This window comes from Notothenia rossii (genome assembly GCF_949606895.1).
Source record: "Notothenia rossii genome assembly, chromosome: 3".
In the NCBI taxonomy this organism is placed as follows: Eukaryota; Metazoa; Chordata; class Actinopteri; order Perciformes; family Nototheniidae; genus Notothenia; species Notothenia rossii.
This window is the reverse complement of record NC_136901.1, coordinates 73109553-73128867: the sequence shown is the minus strand read 5'-3', so window position 1 is coordinate 73128867 and position 19315 is coordinate 73109553. Positions and strand designations below refer to the sequence as shown.

Sequence of the window (19315 nt, the reverse complement as noted above, 5' to 3'; positions counted from 1 at the left end):
TAATGAGGAAGAATTAGGGAAAAAGAGTGCATTGAGGCTTCTTATTGGCTCTCTAGTTTAAAATAAAAATATTAGCCAAATAGGATTTTTTCATCAACCTTCTTGCTTCACATGCATGTTGCGCACTAGCCAAAATGTTGACCTGAGAAAATACAACTTGTTAACTAGTTGCATGTTATTCACTGAATTATGCAATGTATTTCTGTGCAAAATAGTTCTGATGCATTAAACAAAATAGGCGACATCGCCGTACCTGACACCTGCCTAAAAAAAGGCTGTAAATACGTGCCTTATTTTTCGATCATTTAACGCATGTCACATGTGTTCATGGCTATTATGCATGATAGGCAGCAGGGATAAGGTTGGCCAGGTCTTAAAGAAGTCTGCTTTTTGTAACAGCTATTTCACAATGAATTCCCAGTAAAAAATATGTTTCATCTAAAATATCAAGCCTGATGTTGAAATGTCCGTTTTTCTGACTTTGTCCCATTTGACCTTTGTGCAGCTTTTTATTTTCAACACTAGAGAGCAGCAATGATCTAAGTGGATGCAGTGGGACCTTATATAAGTAGAGCTGCTACTGTATAATGAAGTATGCCAATGATAACTCAGCCCTTTTTACAAGTGGATTCGGCTTGTGCACACTCCATTTCCATAAAAAAAGCTCTGTAGCTTAGAAGTCTTTTCCTCTGATTCTTCTGAATGTACCTTTTGGCTGAATGTGAAATAAGATGACACACATACAAGTTGAAGAATTTGATTGTTCTTATTTGTATTTCACAGCAGATGATACAGATAAACAAAAAACATAACCAGCCACAGGCCCAGCCTACATACATTTTTCTATAGAGGCAAGTTAATAAAACATCTGCAAACCACATCTGTGTTTGCCTCACTGACAGTATGCATTGTGACTGTTTAGGGTATCTAGGTGAGAGGAATATATTAAACCAGCTATGCATTTTGTTCTGGAAAAGTGCCATGTTTTTGAGGGGTGGGTGGCATGACTAATTGGGTTACCACTGTGCTCTGAAAACCCATCAGGAAAGTAACAGGCTTATGTGTTCACTATGGCAGCTTGTTATGAGAAGAGTAAGAGGGCCAAATACTTTTGGTCAATCATCGCGCTGATCAATGATTTGTCAGAAGTCACAGAGAAAGAGTATTCTATCCTGATTGCATTTAAGTAAGACCACCCTTAACCCTCCTGTTATCTTCGTTTCCCCCCCTCCCCCCCCCCCTCTTACTTTGGGGTTCACGGTCAAATTTGACCGGTCCTGTTTTAACTCCAATTACATTAACACAAAAACCATTAATCATCACTAAATTTCTTTTAACACCCTTTCAAACTGTACATATTGTATCAGACTACTGGTATACATGAAAAACTGCAGTAAATATACAAAGAATAGACACTGAACATGTATTGCGTGTGCCAGGTGTGATCCATGTGGGGGGATGGGCACATAAGAGCGGGGAATGTGTCAAATTTGTGTGTGTGTGTGTATGTGTGTGTGTGTGTGTGTGTGTGTGTGTGTGTGTGTGTGTGTGTGTGTGTGTGTGTGTGTGTGTGTGTATGTGTGTGTGTGTGTGTGTGTGTGTGTGTGTATGTGTGTTTGTGAGTGCCAGGTGTGATTCACATGGGGGGATTGGGCACATAAGGGGGGGAACACATCTAGAGTGTGTGTGTGTGTGTGTGTGTGTGTGTGTGTGTGTGTGTGTGTGTGTGTGTGTGTGTGTGTGTGTGTGTGTGTGTGTGACTAAATCATCAAAAATGTAATGAAAGTGGTGATCAGCAATTGTGTTCAAATGTCTACTGTGAAGGATATCATAAAGCCTTAATGAAATCGATTGTAAAAGAAAAAACTTATGATTGATGAAAGTATTAAATCGATCAGATTTGACCCGAAGACAAACAGGAGGGTTAAAATGAGCCAGTTCAGAAAATGTTCACTCTTCTGAATAAATAATAATCTTATTCCTTCAATCTGCCAACGACTCTCTGATTTTCACATGTGTACAGGCCTCTGATAGTTTTCAGTAATGACATTCAGTGTCAAATCATCAGCCATTATATCAGAGGCGGTGGGGGACTGGGGAAAAATGTCCGCAGGGGTATCAAGGGTAGGAGAGGGTGGGGGGGACAGCCTGGAGCGTCTGACCTGTCCGAGGCCCCTGATGCTCCTCCACTCCTTCATCCACTCGTCCCTGGTGGAGGCGTCCAGCCGGTCTAGTCTCCTGGCTTGCATGAGAGGGGAGGGGGCGATAGAGTTCCTCAGCACGTGAAACATGTACCTGGGGGAGAGAGTGTGGTGGTGAGAAAGTAGGCCAGTGAAAAATATGCGGCCCTTTGATGTAAATCAGAGCATTCCCTCTAAATAGCAGCACTTTCAGACGCAGCAGCAACCAGGAGGAAGACTGAGCCGCGGTGCAGATCATTCCTGGATGTCACAATCGTCATGATTTAATTACAAATCAGCCTAAACTGTCCATAACAACCTCACAATTATATAGCAGTTCATGATCTGCACATGTCAAATATACATACTCCGGAATAATATATAGTATAATTATGATGTTGACTGGATTTAACATGGTTAGAAAGAGCAATGTTGTCCTTCACATATCCTTTGTGTGGGGACACAGTATTTGAGATCTTTAGATCCAGAAAATGGTCAACATTGAAGGGCAGATTAATGGTTATCAAAGTACAAATATCCAAAATCAGTTCAGTAACGGTTTTCAAGGGGACAATATTTACTCAAATTGATGGGTTTGGATGATGGGGGAAACTCGTGTCGCAGGCTCTTTAAGTGAAAACTTGATCAGGGCTTATCATATCTTAACCTATACAAATAAATAATAATTTATAGCTTTATTATATATTGTATCATTAATTCAACTCTGTAAATTAATTTAGGCTGTTAGGGTATTATAAATACGCTGGAACATTTGATAATTAAATTTAAAGTAAAACATAATAATAAATATAATTTATTTTTCTTATTTTTTCCTTATTCCTTTGATAATATTGATTCTCCTCAGATTTATTTCGAGATCCCCCAAAAGAAACACTGGATTAGTAGCTGCTTTTTAATTCTTGTAAAATAGTACAATACTTGATTAGAAAGTTTCTCAAGTGGATATTTGTGCCTGTAGATGTAGGGACAGACACAACCCGCTCGTCATATGTTCTTATTACAATACATAAAAAGCCCCTCTGTAACAATGACAAGGCTTCATTAAATGATTATCCACAGGGAAGATGGCAGTGAAGGTACCTGGGCAGCAGAGCCACCACCGTAGTGATGATGCAGAGAAGGTAGAACATGGGGTCGGCCATCTGGCTATGGAGGATCCAGTACGGGTTGGACGGAGGGTTACAGGTGACGCACATGGCGCTGTAGGCGAGCGTCACAATGAAGTACAACGCCACACTGCCTAGCATGGTTACCCAGTGAACCACCGTCTGCAAGACAGGTGCATAAACAGCATTTAGATACATTGATATCTACCAAATGTGTCAAAAGAAGTCTGTTTTTTTATTTTATCAAATTAATTCATTAATGGATTAGTGTAAATAATATTATTTGACCATATTATTATTATTATTATCATACTGGTTTCAAATGCAGACCTGGCTGTTTTGGCCCACTGGGAGTACATAGCGTAATCATTTCTAATAATAGATATCCATCATTTCGGCACTCACCCAGGCTTTGATCTCTATTGACAGATGCAGCAGGATGGTAAATAAAGAAATGGTGTTTATAGGAGTTCCAAAGGTAAAAATATCTATGTCGGAATCCTGGTAAGCCTGGAGGGGAAAAAACACATTTAGTCAAATGTAAGGCAAGAAGAGACATAAAAGAGGACACACCATGACAGATGCAACTTTGCAAAATGCTTAATCAAAGACGGAGATTTAAAACGTTTCTCTTACCAAGTATGGAATAAAGAAGCCCACCAGACTCTGGTAGAAGGCATCAAGGATGGACACCCAGAAAGTAGTAAACGTGTATTCCTAAATAAGCACACACAAGCATGTTTGAATGAAGAGAACTACATTAATTAATTGAAGTAGCGGTATCTTGTTGTGGAGTGTCACTGACCCCTGCACCCTGCCCAATCCTGTACAGCTCTGGAACACCAAGCAGCATCTCTGCAGAAATGTCTTGGTCCATTATCCCAAACATGATGGGCGGCACCGAGGTGAAGAAGAGGTTGAAGAAAATCATCAGCCAGTAGTCGATCATGGTAGCTGAGGAGAAGCCGCAGCAGAACTGATACCAGAAGAGTAGGTTCACATAGGCCTGGGGAACGCATTACAGTGTGGGTGATTAGAGGAGAGATCCAGACACCATTTAGCTTCAGTGATCAGAGAGATTTAGCAGAGACGAGACTCACCACATTCTTATAGAAGAAATAAATGATCATGTTTGCAAGTCGAGTGTAGCACCAGTGTCCGTGGACCAGGAGAAGTTTTTTCAGGTGTTTAAAGCGAGATATAGCAAAATCACTCGCCATGACCGCCTGCAGAGGACAGAAAGTTTGGACAGTGAGAGTAGTTGAGAAAACAAACAGCATTTTCAAAGCTATACCTCAGACCGACCTACAGACCTGCATGCCCTCCTGGCCGGATATCCCAACGCCAATATCAGCTGCTTGGATCATGTTTACATCATTTGCACCATCACCTTAAAACACAAAGAGGATGCTAGTGTAGACCTCAATTAGACCTTATAAAGGGACTAAGTATTTAATCAGGACGCACATTCAAATGTAAAGTCTGTCACGAACAAACAACAACTTTATATACAGTTTATTTGGACAACAGTATGACGTTGTATTTATAGATGACAATCTCGGCACTCTCTCGTCTAATATTCAACAATACATTTCTCAGGAGGTTCAATGACTCACAACCAGATAAGAACAAGAGCCTTATAAAAGCTGAAATAATTACTTGTTATTTCCCCCCTGCAAGACTATTTCTTTCACATACAGTTTTTTCTTTCCTTCTCAAAGGCCGTTTTCATGTGCGTAGACATTTTGGCTTGTCATACTGTAGCAGGAAGAGTGCATTTGTTGTACTAATAAAAACAAAGTAACATTTGGATGGTAAACTTAAAATAAGAATAGCAACAAAAAAAATGGATTTAATTGTTAATTAAGTTTAAAACTGTTTTGATAGTTTACTGTACTTTACACATGCTGTCTTCTGTTTTTCCTTGAAGTCAGGTAGTTTGAAACTCCCAGATATACTGTATATGTATTTTTGTTTTGATGAATCGCTCAACAAAAATGTCTTACCAACAGCAAGGGTCATGACCTTGAGTTTCTCCCTGACCACCTTCACCACCCTGCTCTTCTGTAAGGGCGTGACCCTGCAGCAGAGCACGGTGCGGCAGTGTTTGGCCAGGTCCATAAAGCGATCCTGCAAGTCCGAGGACAGAGCCATGGTCAGTGTGCGTCCGTCGATCACCAGGGCGATGTCCTGGCTGGTGTCCACATTACGAGGGTCTTCACTGTACCTTTTCACCTCCTCCAGGGTGCAGTCCAAGATGGATGTGCACTCCAGCTGCAAAACAACATCTCCTTATTTTGATGATCTTATTTAACATACATTTAGTCACCTAAGCCATTTATCATGCTTGGTACAGCATTTTAATATGAAGATTTCTTGTTTTTCTTGAGGTTTTTGGAGGGTTGCTCTTAAAAAAAGAACTAAATTGAAGATGTCCAGTTCACACCAAGTTAAACATTAACAATCAATAGTCAATATTTGTTTCTAATAACTATCACATCAATCTATTATACAAAAGAATAGTTTAACGCGGACCTATTACAAAATGTAAAGTTATTTGACTGAGCTGTGGTGACCAAAAGAAAATAGTAAATTAATGAGGATATAGGCTGAAACTTTGAAGCAACGTCTCTTATAATACAAAAGGCAAAATGCATATAACTTTACACGGTATGATATTAAAAATAAGAATATTTCTCTTTGCTTGAAGCACAGATTATGGTCTGTGCTGGTAAAAGAAACATGATTCTGCTGTTGAGTCATGTTCATGGTCTCTGAATATATGCAATTGCTCTGGTCCCATCAGACTCATCATTGTTGTCTGTAAATAACTTCAGCCTCTTAGCCAAAAGGAAAAGCAACATGATGAAAAAGAATTGGGTCACATCTTGTTTTTGTATCATTTATCTAATACTGGTTAAATTTCATTAGGTGTGGTGGGGTGATGAGTGTGGGATTGCATCCCTTAGGTGGTCATTGAGTTACAGCGGTAAAAAAAAAAGTTCATTACCAATACGAGCAAAGGGGTATTTCCCCTGAGGGTTGGATATTAGACTGGTAATTAGATATGAAAGCAGTGGATATTGTACTGGGGGTATCTCACTCCATTCATCATCAATGAGTAGTCCCATCTAAAAGGAGCGTGGCAGTCCCCTTGTTCCAGAAAGCTCCCAGTGTATCCGTTAGAGCCGACCCATAATTCCTGTCTATTTGAGGCTTGATGATTAGACACGGTCAGGATGTTATGAAGGATCCATCCCCGTGCTACCAGATCTTTAATGACCTCAGAGAAGCAGGGCCCACACCTGACATCTTATCTTTCGTATATGAAAATCTGACCTTTAGCTGAAAAGTAAAAGTTGTCAAAAAGGTTTGGCCATTTAAATAAGAGGGAGACAGGCTCGTGGTAAAACCTCCTGAACTCACTGCTTGGAAAACACGTTATTCCTGAATAACCATCAACAAAACACAACACTGTCCTTAGAAACAAGCTGGTGCAATGTGAAATATAAATTATGAACAATGTCAATGTTCAATAGTAGTAGCTTGTTCACTTCTAATGCTCAAGGTCTTTACTTTATTTATTTGTGATTCATTCATTTGAAAACTTCATTCACATCTATCAAATATTCATGTATTTTGCAGCAGTTAAGTGTTCAACGTTAAAAACAATAAATACAAGGACCTGTAAATCAAGCGGGAAAGTACTATTTTATCACTGTACATTGTTACTTCATCCCTAGACTAAATTCATATATGTATTGTGCCCCATGCAGCATATTTAGCAAACACAGGATCATGAATGTATCACACTACCTAACACACTTCATTTAATATCTCTTTATAAGATGATATTTTACTTTATTAACAAAATCTGACCAAATCGATATCAACTTTTTTACAAAAATGTTTTTAAGTGTGGAGTAAGAGTTTATCTCCTGAAGATTTAATGGTTAGCACAACCCCTGAACAAAATCTGTTCCCCCCTGTTGTTCAATCCTAATACTAAACTAAACTATCTGGCTTTTAAGATTATTCTCCAAAATGTCACTTTAAGCAACATTTGTATATAATATTAAATCTGACACAAATTCTAATTGTGGTGTAAGAAATGAATCAAACCTGTGCCATCATTTATCATTTCACATAAGCAGTAAAACAAAAGCATCTCTGAGTTGAACAGCCTTCAGTTCGGCCGACCTCCTCACCTTGTTTTTGCAGCTCATGTTAATTACCAGGTCTTCCTCTTCCAGGAGCCTACAGGCGTATCCGATGTTAACTGCTGTCTCCGGCTTGTCACCAGTCAGCACCCACACCCGGATCCCCGCCTCCCGCAGCGCCACCACGGTGTCCGGGACACTCTCCTGCAGACGGTCCTCGATGCCCGTTGCCCCTGCAGGAGGACATATATCCACATTCAGGTATAACATGACTTATCACACAGATACACGGTATGTTTGTCAAGTGTTTATTATGTGTAATGTGTATTGGCGGATGTCTGTTACCGAGCAGGGTGAGTTCTGTCTCTAGCTGCACAGCAGTTTCCATAACCAGCTCCTCTCTGTTGTCTATAGCAGCCAGAGCGTTTCTCCTGCACACTAACCAGCTTTCATAAACCTTTTTACTCACAACCTGCAGCACACATAGAAAAAACATGAAACAGAGCTTCTCTAGTATTGTAAATTATGCTTGTGAATTTGAGTATATATGTGATTGTGCACCTTCTTCGTGAAGCAAAGCGTGCGTAGCCCCTCTTTACCATAGAAGTCAAGGTGATGCTGAGTATCTGTTGCTATATTCTTCTGCTTACCTCTGAGATGTTCTGAAAATGATACAACAATGTATTCATTAAGTTTAACTTTAATTTATAATTGACCCAGGGTATATCTCACTATTGACTATAGTAAAGGTAAATCATTTCATAAATGTGTTTAAATGCACTTTCACCAGCACACACCTGCGCACGATGTACCGAGTAGCTCCATGATAGCGTAGTCTGCACCTTTAGTGTACAACACACACTCTTTGGTGATTGGGTGTCGCACCAAAACAGACATTCTCTTCCTGTTGAAGTCAAAGGTCAAGGTGTCCAGCACCTCAAACACCAGGTCCTCGCCAGAGGGGAGCCTCACCGTCACGCTGTGAGGAGTGCGGGCCAGCAGGGTGAAGCCATATGCCTTGGCTGCGTACACCAGGGCTGCCTCATCTGGACTTTCTGCCTCATAAGTCACATTATCTGGGGTCGTTGCAGGATCATTGCTATGGGATGGAGCTTGGAGAGAACACGTTTGAAGCCCATCAGTATTTCCAGAACCGTCTATTTTTACAGGGGCGTTAAAATGGTCTTCTTCTACAACCGAGTCCTCTGAGATGGTGCGGCTTCTCTTGGGCTTGTTTTTCCAGGAGGTGAAAATATAGCGAAGAGAGAAGGGTTTTTTCGCCACGTTGGACAAAGTATCCAGACGGTTGTTTGTTTGCCCAGATCGTGAAAACCCACTTGCCTGAAAAAGTGAAGCAAAGAAAACCAATGTGCCAAAACACACATATGGTGAAACACTCTTAAAATCTCCCCATCACTTTCCACTCTGTTTCTTTCTTGTGCTTTTACCTTTAATTACAAACTCAAGGGAAAAACCCACATATTTCTCCCATCTGCCAGACCGGAGAACAGCACAGACAAGGGAAGCGAGTACTCAAATTAATAAGGGCAACCCTGAGTGCCCCTGAAAATCTCCCTTTACTATGTGGCTAATTTAGTGAGGACTCTTTACTACTGGGGCTTTAAAGATGAAAGAAATGTTGTACAGACCACTGATAAAAGAACAGAAACTTGAAACAAAACAAAGGAAGAGAACTTTTAAAATTAAACTAAATCTTTAAGGTTAATAGGTAGAATTTAAACTTAATCGTTGTGTGTGTTACTGGATAAATTATGGTGATAACACTGGCCTTTAGTTTTGTAAATCTAATGAATAAAATAATTACTAGATTCCCCACAAGGTTTTCTAGAAGAACGAATTGCAATTTTTTTGTAGGTTTGGAGTTCAAGGAGAACAAATCCTGCATCCATCTTTCCTCCCTCTGACTGTGCCTCCATCTCTACCACTCATCCACAGTAGCAAGCGCTCACCCTCTGTCTTTCAGCTGTTGCCATGGAAACCACCACGGTGTTGCAAATGGCGAGACCCAGAAAGAATTCTAGGTAAGGATCGGTCTTCCGGCTGCCGCTGCTGTCCACCCTGCTAATGTGCTGAAGCAGCTTCCTGTCTGGAATCACCTCAGTTTCCTGTTGGAGTAAGTGTTAATCATTTTTTATTAAAAACTAATGTTGATAAATGGTTTATTGCTTACGCTCAGCCCCGTTACGTTTTCATCCAGTTTTGTTTATTCATGAGGAAATAGACAGAAGGAAGGCAGGAAGTATTCATTCATTCAAACATGATTCTGCTCTGTTAGAGGCACAGCATGAGGAAAACCAAATAGCCCATAGGGCGTTTCTCAATGTCGAGGAGGCTTGCTTGGTAGCACATGTACCTCCGAGTCAGTTGCTTCAGAATCGAGGCACGAATCCTTCCTAGCCTCGGAAAACGAAGGATTGTGGAACAGGCTAACAGCTGTGCGTCATATGCGAGGCCCCGCCTTAAATGGAACACGATTTCCGCCGAAGACTTGGAAATTGGTCCGTGCGCAAAGCATTGTGGGGATTTTAAGACCGCGGAGTCTACACATGTGCAGCCTCGAAATTTCTCGCTACGAAGTACACCAGGCTCGGTAGAATTCCAAGTATGCTGGACATTGGAACAGTCTTTCGGCGGGACTCGATGACTTAGTATCCTTGAAATAGTGGCTCTGGAGCAGCTTTCCTCAACATTTCTGGAATAAACACATGCGTTTTTATTTCCCAGCCTGCATCTCCAGGCCTCTGCTCTTTGCCCTGTAGACCAAAATAGACACAGAGCTACTTTACTGTATATCGAGACGGTGGTGACTAATCTATAGTGCACGTTTACAGTTTATGTGACATCAGTGATCTGTGCCAAATGGTGCCCAGCATGACCATATGTCCTATCACAGACACAGGGGTTACTTGGGGCCAAAATTGATGTGCTTATCACTGACACCTAGCAGGTCGGCCATCTGCAGCCGGGACTGGAACCATGAGGGCTGTCGACACAAGGATGGGGAAGATTTGGTTTAACAAATTACCCTTTTTCAGGTATTAAGAGTGAGTATTTGAAATAGAATAGAGATCGAACAGAACTATTGAAATGCTTTCTTAGGTTTAGATCTTGGCAACATGTATGATTAGTAAATAAGGTTATCAAATAAAGTACCAGGAAATAAAAATACTCAAGTAAAGAACAAGTAGCTCAACATTTAACTAAATTACTTGAGTAAACTTTTAGTTTCTGTATTAAGCTACCTTAATTTTAATGACCTGAGCTAGAATTATACCTACGATTTTTATCGTAATAATGTTTCAGCCCTGTGATGGACTGTAAACCTGTCCAGGATGTTTCCTGCTCCTCTCTCAGTGCATGGTGGGAGAGGCTCCAGTCCCATAACTAGTTTAATAAATGGATGGATAGATAAAGTTACATTTCCATACTGACAAATGCATTTTGATAATGTTTTCGTGATAAGACATCACCTCAATCAGGACATTATAATTCATTTTCCCTGACATTAGTACAGAGTGTTAGGAAAAGGTGTCTCAGTATCCGTCTCAGCTCCTCACTCTGGGTGTGATTACAGCGGGCAAGGTAACACTATATAAATGCACTTTCATGTTTGATTTTCAGACATTTATTCGTGCTACTCAGTCATAATTATAACTGCGAGGACACTTGTTAATCAAGAAGAAAGATTCTCATTGATTTGCCCCACTGGGTGGCCTTCAGTCAACAGACAACTTCCCCTCCTGCATGAGCAAACAAAAAGCTGACGACCATTTTCCCCCCCTGGCGACTTCCTGTGACCCGGCATTATAATATCAGACAGGCAAGACCCCTGACCCTCCCCCACTCTGAATTAAATATCTGCATTTTCTTCCTGACTGAGCCATCATCTTACCAGCGGACTGCTGAAGGCCACATCGCTCGGGGCACTTCCCGTGACCCGGCTCTTGCGTCGGTTGTCATGGTGATGTTGCATTTCTTCTGGGTTGGTGTCCTCAGCGTGCAGAGACCATCCCGTTTGAGAGGGTTGAGGTCTCTGGTTGAAGATGACCTCCTCCCCTGACTCCGGCTCTTCAAGGACAGCTAAGCGGATCGCTGCAAATCATAAAAAAAAACATGTTGATACAGTAAGTACTTTAAATCATTATCATGTGTACTCCTGTTAGGTTAAGTCATTATCGAATGCAGAGCCCTGAACCTTAATGGCAGTGTCAAAGGTCTTTAAAGATCTTTAAAGAGTTAGTTTATGCACCAATGGTCTTGCTTGTTTGAAATGAATATGTCAGCACTTTTCCTGTTGTCCTTAGTTTGAATCTGTATGGTTTATTGCATTTAATTGTCAGCTTTGGCTAAAAGGAGCAGCTACATGCAATGTAATGTAATGTAGTCTGGATTATACAGCCACATCCAGGTCGAATCAAATCCTCACACAATTACCCTAAATTAGCATTATAATGCTTATTATAAATGTAAATTCTGTTTCTATAGAGGTCTTAACTGAGCGCATGAATGCTTATCAATTCAAAGTCAAATCAGAATGAAGCGAGGCCGCACAAATATGGAAGCTACAAATGTATGTGCCTACGATCAGGACACCACACACTATACAGGTGTATAAAAAGAGATACAATATATTGATAAAAGTCTCCAATGTGTGCCTTAACATAACTCCTTTACATGTGTTCTCCCTTATCAATGTAAATATAAAAAATAATCTTGGCACTGATTCACATGTGCAAGACAAAGAAACAGAGCAGATCATCATCATAAAATCCTGACACAGCACAATTAAGTTTCACATCAGAGCCAACCAGGAAGTGCACATCAGGTGATCAACTGTTAAACAACTATGGATCAAAACACACTAGTAATCGGATTAAAGTCTGAAGCCAGGTGAGAAGCCATGGGAGACTAAAACAAAACAGGATAGACGAGACATTCATTCTTTGACTTTTACTCTCCTAGTCTAGCCAGGAGAAAGGTTTTGTTCTTAGATCAGATAATATAAGATGACATATGTTAAAAAAAGATAAGATAACAAAAGAAAAAATGTATGTTATTGTCCCAGGGGAAATCTGTCATGGACACATATCTGTTGTTTAAAGAATTTTAAAAAACATAGTGCAAACTATCAAAGCTGACTTTTGCATGCCAACACTTTGTTGCGTCTGAAATTATTTACAGAGTAGACTGAGAATTGGCACACTAATGTCGATGGAGCATATAAAAAATGTGGATGGAGGTATTATTGATTTAGATGTTAATGTTTGAAATGATGTGGTTAAATTATTCTTAGAATGCATTGATTTTTTTCATGCTGTGTTCATGTGTTTTTTATTTCATCTCTGTAATCAGGTTTTGCTTGCAAATGAGATTGCTATCCTAATGTGACTTCCGGATTAAATAAAGTATAAATAGTCTAACATTAGCATATTCACATATTAATGTCCTATTACGGTAAGTGACGTGCTTTCAGTTAGTATGCTGAGTAATAGTATGCCAATGTGTTTCAGTTTTCATGATTGTATTAATAAAATCACAGGGGGCTTATGATGAAAAGCAGTGCTGCAAAAGCTGTTTTTCGGTACTAAGAATGTGATCGTGAAGGTTTACCGTTCTCTTTGTGTGGGTACTCGGTGCCAATAATGGAGCATCTACGAAACACCATCTTATTCTCAGTGAGGGTGCCAGTCTTGTCTGAGAAGATGTATTCAATCTGTCCCAGATCCTCCGTGATTTTCAGGGCCTTACACTGTACTCGGCTGTCTGTCTCCTCATCGTACAGATCTGCATCATTAGTGATGAAGAAGATCTGACCAATCTTCACCAACTCTATGGACACGTAGAGGGAGATAGGGATCAGGATCTGAAGGAGAGGAGAGGAAAGGAGAGGAGAGTTAATTAGGAAATGAAGGAAAGCCCAATAAACTCTCTTTCATAAATATAGTCAGATTGTTCCACCTGCAGCAGGATGATCATGGTAAAGAACATGTAGAAGCCAGACAGACCGGGACTGTCCAGGTGACCATTGCTGTCTGGGACCAGATAAGGGGGCACATCCGGGAACTCCTCCAGCCATAAGAAGTGACCTGCAAGTGTGAGGACAAGGAAATAAATACAGCAACAAGTGCAGGAATGAAAACTATTTTTGGCACACTTTGGCCTGTCTCCTTCCTGTTACCCTTGTGTGGGGTAGGCCTGTGGCTGAAATTGATGAGGTTTATTCTTTTCTTTTTATTTGATATTCATTGTTCCCTCATGTGTAGAAACGCCAATCATTTACCAACCTGTTTAGGGATTTCATGGTTTCGTTATTTAATTGATTACTGACCTACTGATCCGACGAAACACATGGAGAGGAGGAGAATGACGCAGAAGATGACGTCTATGTTCAGCTTACGCTCTAGTTTGCTGCGCTTGTATCTTGGCCCATTGTTGTTGAGCATTGACTTGGTTTCCTGACCTAACAACAGGATAAAAAGGTGTTGATTTAGTTAGCATCAGGCACTAGATATGGTCAAGGGAATTTGACAGAAAACAGAAGATAAAAACAGGGCACTCCGACACTAAATCCAAACTGTCTACAATATTTCAGGAAAAGTGGGGGATTATTATAATATACACATTAAAGAAGTTTTGAAGATGTGTATATTTTTACTCATATCAGTATGCATCTAGGCATTGAAAAATGCTTTTCTCACAGCTGATATTTTTGAAATATATAAAAAAAGACAGGTGTTTCTAACATTAACATGGCTCTGTTCTAATCTAATCAAGTGATTCAATGAAAGTAAAACTAAAATATGTGTTGCTCCTTGAGGATAAATCCTAAACTGACGTCGATGATCCTCTGACTTCTACATCCAGCAGTTGAAACATTTTTCTTAAAAAACTAAAATAATTGGTGAATATGCTTTGGTTGATGACCAAATACCTTAAAACGAATTAGCCTTAGTTAAGTGCTAATAAATAAATGTTAGCATGCTACATGCTTAACTTACATGGTAAACATCAGCATGTCAAAGCCCCACTGTGCCTTATTACAGCTTCACAGTACCACTTTCATAGAATTACACCCACCCTTGTTTGACTAAACTTGAAAGTCACATTAAAATGAGAGAAATGTAGTGCCCAACAACAAAAATCACTATTATGTATAGGCACAGACATGTAACTGAACATTTACAAGCTGGGAGGGGCTTCATGCGAGAACAGACATTTGAACTTATGTCCTCAGTACTTTTAAAGTCCTGGGCCCTGCACAAAGACACTAAAAGCTCAAGGTCAAAGCCGCTGAGAAAGCGGGGAATATACCTGCATACACCACAAAGCCAACAGCGTGGTCCGTGTTCTTCACTGTGCATCCTCGCAGCAGCAGACTCTCTATTCCTGCGCCCACCTTCTCCTTATCAGGTTTCTCTCTGCAGCAGGAGAAAGTGAGAAACCTCCTTTGTCAGAACTTGCTAGATATTCATTACTGCTTATATATTCCTATTAGCAATTCCCCTGCATTATGGCTATAGCCGGACAGCATGAGTAGAACAGCTGTAAGAGCTGTGGTGCCCGAGGAAATCGATTATAGTCTATTACAGCCCCAATAATGCCTCTGGTGGCATCACAAAGTGCAGCGAGTGGGCTGGAATTAGTTTTGCTCGGCTGCTCTGAAAGGCATAAAGGAACTGTGATCCGTGTATTTGATACTCACACATAACACTTGAAATGATTCAGATTGTTGTTGGGCCTTTCACACACCACAACGCTGTTGAAGCTTTCAGGTTCAAATTCTGGATCCTGGAAATGAGGTATTATTATTATTATTATTATTATTATTATTATTATACATAATTTTCTGGGAAGAAAGTCATTACAGTTTGAATGGAAACTTTTTAAAAGTAACTAAACCTGTACTTTGAGACGAACGTGATGATTCTAAGGTATCTACAGGAAAGACACCAGTCCAAAAATATGCCTATAAAATATGTAGACTAATCCAACAGGTATGTGTCACATGTCTTGCATCAAAGGCTTTACCTGGATGTTCAGGAAATGTTTTTTGTTTTTAATGTGTGTTCAAGGTCAATCCCAAAAGAGAAAGGTGAGGCAGCACAGGGTGAACAAGGGTAAAAGAGAGTGAAGAGAGCAAAGAAATTAAACTAAAAGTGTTCTTCACCGAGACGCAGACGCCTGACACTGTCCTCCTCGGCTTCAGGTTGGTCTCTCCATCGAGGTTGGACGTCTCTATGTGACACACACCGTTGGGGTCTGATGTGTCTAGGAGCAGGAGGTCTGCAGGGACAATCTCATTGGAAAACACCTTCACAAAATCTCCCACTCGCACCTCCTTCCAGCTTCTCTCCGAAAACTGTTTCTCTCTCCTGAAATCAGACATGTCAGATACCAACAGTCATTGCAGATTATTTCATCAAGATAAACAAGCCCCTGGGTGGCTTTTACATAGATTTTTTTGTGTCACATTTATTTACAATATTGGTAGAGTGGGTGTATTTTGTCTATGTTTATACAATAAAATGAAATATTGACTCACTCCTTATGGATACAAAATCCCAGCAGCTGCTTAAATTAGGGAATAAACAAAACAACCAAATGAAAAATCAATGCTGTTGTTTTTGGAGAGCGGCCCACATGTGATTTGTGTGCTTTGGAATAGGGAAACTTTTAGAGGAAAACACACTGCACCACACATTATGAGCTCAGGCCATTCCCAGGCATCCCAGAGAGCCACATGCTTTATGGTTATATCCTGCATGTCAAGCTGCTTAACCACCAGTGACAGAGAGCTGCAGGCACGCTGCCCTGCATGTAGGACCTGATGGGTTGGCTGCCACATAACACCACACCTCGCCTCAAACAAAGCCAGGAGGAAGGGGGAGTATTTTTAATATGTTCTGTTTGGATGGCCATGACAATGTTTATGTGTACCAGGTTTGGCAAATATTTTCTCCTTTCAGAAAGGCTTTATGGTCGGCTTCTGTGTGACAGGCAGTTTCCAGTAATAGGAGTCAATGTGTGAATCACATTGCATAAAGCAGCCTACATTTCCTCGACATGACCTAAACATTGTTTAAATGTATGTTAATAAGCCTACCCATAATTTGACATTTGTTGAAATAGGATTATTTAATTTCTTACCCCGGGCCAAGGGTATAAGAAGTTTGAAACCATTCTTATGTCTGCAACGTTATGATTAATATAAAACTAAAGCCAGTTAGCCAGCTTAGATAAAAGAAAAACAGTGGGACATCTAGTCATGCTCTGTCAATGATAACCTTTGTATCTCAAAAGCTCACTTGGATTGGTTGACATGAGTTTGAGATAAGATACCATAAAGATAATGCACGTTTTATCACAAACAGTTTACACCTCTTTTGAGACACCATGAAGGGTGATGTGAAAGAAGACGTTTAGTCTCTGACAGCCTTCCATTTGGACTTTTACATGCTCTGCAAGATGTGCTCCTTGCGCCATGAGATATAAACTTCACCAAGAAAAAAAGAGAAAGTGAGTGTAAGCCTAACATTTATTCTTGAGCTTCTTCTAGGAACAGTTGTGTTCTTCAAAGAAATCCTAGCCAATCGATTCTGTTCTAATCTTTACAAGCCCAAAAATTAGCTCCAGCATCCCCACCCAGCGAGCAACAACGAGAGCCCCCTCGCCACGACTCAACTGCTGTTTATGTGATTGCATGAGGCAGAAAGGACTAGTGTCCGCTAACAGGCCGCGAGGGACTGGTGCGTTCACGGGAATTCTGCATCTGGGGTCTCCACCTGCACCCGCACACACACAAACCTAAACCCACACACATGAAGCAGGCTTTCCTCCAGCTGAGGCTGCACTTACCAACATCCCTGACTCTTTTGGGAAATTTGAAAGCAAGCAACCGCTGCCTGATGCCTAATGCTAAACCCTTCCAGAGGTTGAATGTGTAAAGATTCATCATTGGAGTTGCCTCCAGTCTCACATCATATCGTGAGGGAAATCCATATCCCTGCTCCCATTCTACTCCCTAATCACAGCCGCAAAAGGGTTGAAAATGACAGTGTTTATCCACCTTTGTGAATTATTCATTTTTATTCACCAGTAATTCAAAAATAGATAACCGCTAACCCTACTGTCTTTTCTGACGCAACACCCAGATGAGGATTTCATCAAATGTGCACAATGCTATTGTGAGAGAAATTGTTATGAGGCTCTTCAAAAGAGGAATAATTTCCCACACAGTTTCTATTTCTAAGTCAAAACATTCTCACGGGGTGAGTATCTACACACTCACACAGACAGCAACATGCTGGATGATAAGAATCGCACACACAGATGTGGGGGTGCTGTTAATGCACCATGAGTTCTTCCACTTGCTACATCATGCATGAACAGCACGCTGTCTATATTTAGGACATGATTGTGTGTGAGTCAGTTACCTGCTGTATATGAAGCACGGCGTGTTGTTGCGCTTCCTGTCAGACTGGTACCTCCTGAAATCCTCCCAGGCGTCCTTCAGTGCCGTCAGAGTCATGATGACACAGATGGGGATCAGCGCTACCTCTGGCTGGAAGGCGTTCACTACAGGGACAAAGTTCAGGATGGCCAGGCCAACAAAGTAGATGTTGGCCAGACGGTGAAACTGCTCAAAGAGGTTCATGGGGATGAAGAGGAGGAGGGTGTATTTGGTGGTTTTGATGGCGTTGCCAGGGAAGAAGCGATTGGGTTGCTTCGCCTTCTCCAGGCCCTCATAAGGCAGGTTGGACGCAAAGTTGCGGAGGTCTTTCTCCCGCGCCCTTTGACCTCTCAGAGCCTCCCTCACCAGGGCCAGAGGGCTCCTCCACGTCATGGCTGCTTCTTCTTTTCCACTTCTCAACAACTTTTCCTTCTCATCCTCTCAATACGTACAGCTCCTGTGAGTTGAAGAGACTCTCCTCAGGTCCATCCTCTCCTTAAAAGAGTGTGTGTGTGTATGAGAGAGAGGCCTAATGCCAGGTTAAATCAAGTGACAGCACACCTAGTGCTAGTCTGAGTCCGCCCCTTGCATTGTGTTTGCATTCTTGCCCTGTCATTGTTCTAGCTGCTCCAAATGACTTTGCTGTCAATCTTAATATAGCAGTTTGTTTAACCAGTTTTTAACTATTAAAAATAGTCGTTTAAATTGTAGAATCACGAGGCGGTGAAGTGCATTGAATAATTATCATTACAATAATGAATAATACCATATTGTCCAAAACAATAGAAACACTAATACTGTATATGCACAGCTGACAATCTAATATTTGCAGGGCAGAACATTGGTGCAGTGGGTCATAAGGAGATGTGAACTGACAACACAACACCGAGCGGAGCGCAACAACTGCTCGGGGCAAATGTATGTGAAGAGTTTACAGTGTGAATGAACGCAGCAGAGGGAACATACACATCGCCATTCACAAGTATACAGATGGAGAATTAAATCCACTTAAAGACACTGAAGATTATAATAAGCAATATTTATTGGGGCATGTCAGAAAAGACCCTGTTTATTCTCCCCTCATCCACCGAGAGGTCACCGGTAAGCCTGCAAATAAAACAACCTTTGACAAAAAATGAAAGGGTTCGAAATGGACCGTGATTATAATGCATTAAGTGATTGTATGTGTTAACATGTATCTGTTTGAGACCCTCACGTATGATGTACAACAAAGAAACAGCTTCTTGCACAGATGGCATGCATGTAGGATGCCTTCCACTTCCTCATTTTGGCATATGTTGTCTTTTCCAGAGCAGGCTTGAAGTTTAAAGTTTAAACAGGCCAAATTAGCACCAGGTGACTCATTTACTGTAGTTC

General features: G+C 40.9%; 1 protein-coding gene across 1 annotated transcript; it reads right to left on the bottom strand.

Moving 5' to 3' along the window:
• Positions 1–747: 747 nt before the first annotated feature.
• On the bottom strand, positions 748–18552 carry atp10b (ATPase phospholipid transporting 10B). The gene is made up of 21 exons (XM_079669742.1): positions 17922–18552; positions 15656–15860; positions 15191–15276; positions 14800–14906; positions 13817–13948; positions 13447–13574; positions 13099–13351; positions 11381–11580; positions 9438–9593; positions 8265–8808; positions 8029–8129; positions 7813–7939; positions 7516–7700; positions 5314–5581; positions 4621–4697; positions 4408–4533; positions 4113–4313; positions 3944–4024; positions 3713–3817; positions 3282–3469; positions 748–2295 (listed from the first exon to the last, which is right to left on the bottom strand). The coding sequence occupies exons 1-21, from the start codon at positions 18329–18331 to the stop codon at positions 2010–2012; spliced, it is 3966 nt and encodes a 1321-aa protein (XP_079525868.1). The 5' UTR covers positions 18332–18552; the 3' UTR covers positions 748–2009.
• Positions 18553–19315: the final 763 nt, after the last annotated feature.